At 40.2% G+C, this 4,070-nt stretch overlaps 1 protein-coding gene across 1 annotated transcript in view; it reads left to right on the top strand.

Moving 5' to 3' along the window:
* The window catches only part of rpap2 (RNA polymerase II associated protein 2), a 9,345-nt gene that overhangs the window by 4,896 nt on the left and 379 nt on the right, over positions 1–4,070 (top strand). Inside the window, exon 11 of the mRNA XM_035670413.1 lies at positions 851–919. Within this exon, the coding sequence (XP_035526306.1) occupies positions 851–919 (69 nt within the window). The remainder of the gene's footprint in view (positions 1–850; positions 920–4,070) is intronic.

The raw sequence follows: 4,070 nt of genomic DNA, 5'->3' as shown, positions 1-4,070 counted from the left end.
AAAAAAAAAAAAAAAAATGCAAGTCAGTAAAACATTGGCCCAATCTGCTTGAGATAAATATAATAGATACATGTAGAAAACACGCACTCTGTGTTGATGTGTTGTTGCATACATTACATACAGTATTACATGTTTTTGTAATTCTGTTTACATGTCTGTTTAGCCCATTGCAGTGTGACAATGAGCCAGCATGCACAACTGTAGCAGCTAAATGGAATTCAGCCACCATTGATTTGATGGCTGAAAGGTGCGACAAAACTAACAGGGTCAGTGATACGTCAGTCAAGCTCAGTCTGTACACGCCCACAATGTCCAGAGGAGGAGGCTAATTAGACAAAACGAGTGAAAACACCTGTGTGGGGGTACCGAGGGTCTTTTGTGCTATTATTTACATTATAGCATTTTAATTTAACGTGTTACATAATAGAAGTATAATAAATATTTTCCTTGCCCAGTAGTAAGTCAGTAAAATGGTTTATTAAAAAAACCTTTCAGACTTGCACCAGCATTGAACATTTCCTGCCATACACATACTCTGTGTTCCCATTGGCTGGTTAGGATGTTTTCAACAGGAGTGCTATTAAATCACTGTGTTGTGAGTGCGACCTCCACAGTCCTGCTTCCAGGAATTCTGCTGTCAGAGGCCCCGCTGACAAGAGGCTTAAACCAAAGAATATACACAGCGCTGTCACACAGACATACATCACTGCACTATTGCAGGCAGTGTTTGTGGTGGTTGGTTCAGCCTTATGCATTTTATCCTTCCTAGTTTACTTATCATAAGAATCAAGTGATGTTTGACAGCTGCCTGGAGGAGGTCACTCAGTGTTTTTTTTTCTTACCACCACAGGCTCACCAACACTAACATCATCCACAAAACTCCGGAGTGGACCCTCATAGCCGTTGTGCTTCTCCATCTGTAAGTCTACAGTGTGTCTGTGTGTGAATCTCTTAGTTCAGAGTTAAAAGGATGCCCCACGACAGCTGGACAGTCTGCTCCTCAGCCGGCCCAATGTTACAAGAGAGTAATGAGTGATATGACAAGGATGGGGCCAAGGGCCATTGTTTTCCAGGAAATACACCCTGTCAGCAAACTCAAAACCACAGTTTTTCAAGTTTTTCAGTTCCTGGGTGTGTGTGTGTGAGTACACAAGTGGGTTTGTTATATCAACTGTAGCTTATAAAGGATAAGCAAAACTTAAGTAAACCGATATAAATAAAGCTGAAATAAACAGCAGCCAAACTATTATGCAGGACGTGATCAGATGAAACACTCCACATATACATATTGGAATTAAAACATTATATTAGTGTTATATATTCTATAACTATGTTATGCTATTATTTTCTGTTGTATTAATACATTTATAATGTGCTAAAATCAAAGCTACACAACAGCTTTGTAAATGTGTGCACAACTATTCTGCCCTGCATTCAAAGAAGAAAACAAGTAGACTTTCCCAACTGTGACCTGAAATTCTCTTTTAACTTCAGAAGTTCCTGTTGGATTTGACAAGACGCTATATGGTGTGGCACCATATGGTGTGTGTGTGTGTGAGAGTTTCTGACAGTTCATGGACAGTTCCGTGCTGCTCCCGTCTAAGTACACACAGACGCCTCATGGCCTTATCTCCACATGATTGCCCCTCTCCAGATCCGTGATACAGGACAGAAGGCATACACAAGCAGACCTGTGCACATTCATGTTACACACAATATAGATTATACACCACACCACCACACACACACCACATCTAATTCACCCACACACACACACACACACACACACTACACCAACACACACACACACACACACAGCATTTCTCTGTATACATCCAAGCAAAATAAATGCTTTCAATTGCCCCGGTTGGGAAAACTTATACCTGATTCCTGACTGACTCAGATTACTCTTAAAAGAAGGGCTGCAAACTCTTCCCTAAAACAGTCTTACGTAGAAATTATTAGGCTGCAAAAGTGAGATGCTTTTCACCTAAATTATGTTCAAAATCTCTAAAAAGTAAGGCAGATTGGATTGTTTGACATATCTCTGGATGAAAAACAAAAAAGGTTTGTGATAAAACTTTGATCCATGTAGGGAAAAAAGAGACTAGACTTGTTATCTGTGCACTGTGGCTTTGACCTGATTGTAGGTGTCTTGTAAAATTGACAGTTGATGTTGAGAGATAAACATTTAAAACCACTGCCTCTAAGATTTGATTTTATCTAACCGATGAACCACTGAACAACCTTTTATTTGTTGCATGTAATAGCTTATCATCAATGGACTTTTTGACAGTTGGCTTTTATTTGATCCACCTATGATAATCGGCCCTTTTGGAAACATTTATTCTCTTTGTCACATGTCCCACTGGTACTCTATGATTTCATTAGTTCCCATTTATCTTCGAGCTTCTCTATCCTTCCATTCCTCCATCATGAATAATTTGGTGTGCTGTCTTATCTATCTTCTGCATGGCAGCTGTGGAGCTAGTCTGGCCTCTATTGTTCAGGCCAGCTGAATAATGGATGCCCCCCCTGCAACACTAGACCCTGGGGTGAACTGGAGATTAACCAGCAGTGCACCTCCGCACAGGTAGACGGGACAGGTAGAGGAGGAGGGATGGGGGGGAGGGAGGAGGAGAGGGTTAGAGAGGTGACGGAGATCAGCTCGAAGGTTGCACACGGTGGATTTAGAGCTGTAGGTAAACACTTTTTATGTAAGAGTGTTGGTCTGTGCTGATTTCATAGATCTTGACACAGTTTCTACAGATGTGAAATGCCATGTTACTGCCGGCGCAACCACCAGGGACACATACACATAGCTGAAACTAATGCAGTCCAATACAACAACCTACCTCAATGAAGTTTATAATGTCCACTGTTTGTTGAAACTGTCTTACCAACAACACCACAAACTGCAGCCTCCAAAATAATCGGATCAACACCCCTCTAAAACACTGAAAACTGAACATAACCTCAAGGTCAAAGGTAGGATTTACTGCACGACTGTTGCATTACAGTTAGGTGTAGCTAATAAAGTGGGAACGGATTGTACTTAGACTTACTGTGTATGTGCAGCCAGAAGCGCACTCACACACACACTTGGCTAGATGTGGGAAAGTGTAGCTAGCTGTATGTCGTGTGTGAGGCGTTTTTAAAATGTTGAAGGCTATCGGAGACGATTCATATAAAGAATCCCTTTCAAACATTTATTAAGACCTATATACAAATGATCAGCTTGGAACAATTATGTGAGTCTGATACAAAAAAAAGTATAATTTCCACATTAACATCCTTTAAAAAGGGATCTACTCCTTCTACCTTATTTAAAATGTATAATTCAAGTATTGATAAACATGCTTTCTAACGTTTTCCTGCTGGACACAAGATGTTTCCTTCTTCACTGTAAAGTCCATTCTCAGTGGATGTGCACTGGTGTCTTCTAGTTTCTATATCACACTGTAAGAGTTGTATACTGGACCAGGACTGACTTCCTAACTATTTGTGATTTGTGAGCTGTGCACAGACATCATTCAGACATCACACTGTAGGAACAAGAAGAAAAACTCTGTGTGAGGTTTTACATCTTAAGAAATAAATATATAGATTGTAGATTCTCAGGTTTTTACATTAAGTTGAGATATTATTGGAATCCCTTCGGTTTATCGTGGAGTGTTTCAGAAACCTGGATAAGTTCCTAGTGTTAAGAAACCTGAATATTGTAGCTGGAGTACTCCGATATAAAACCATGATGCTGCGACAGATAAAACACATGATCCAGGTGGTTTCTCAACTGAGATGTTCAGGAATCAAAACACAACTGCACACAGACGATCAGAAACCTGGATACTGTTACGATCATGTATACCGGCAGATTAATAATAATAACATGTTCCATGTAAATGCTGAATAAGACTCATGGATACTGATGTGCACACACTCTGTTTAACTTTGCTGAGTAAAAACAAGCACCCACTCAAATCTATGTTTGTCTCAACAACATTATCGATATGACTCAGTAAACCTTTACGTCTAGAGCAACCCGGGTCATCACTCGTCACCATAGAGTG

Source organism: Morone saxatilis, unplaced genomic scaffold, assembly GCF_004916995.1.
Source record: "Morone saxatilis isolate NCDOM2014 unplaced genomic scaffold, NCSU_SB_2.0 Contig23, whole genome shotgun sequence".
Taxonomy (NCBI): Eukaryota; Metazoa; Chordata; class Actinopteri; family Moronidae; genus Morone; species Morone saxatilis.
Note: the sequence above shows the minus strand (reverse complement) of the source record. Positions and strands in the feature narration are given on the sequence as shown.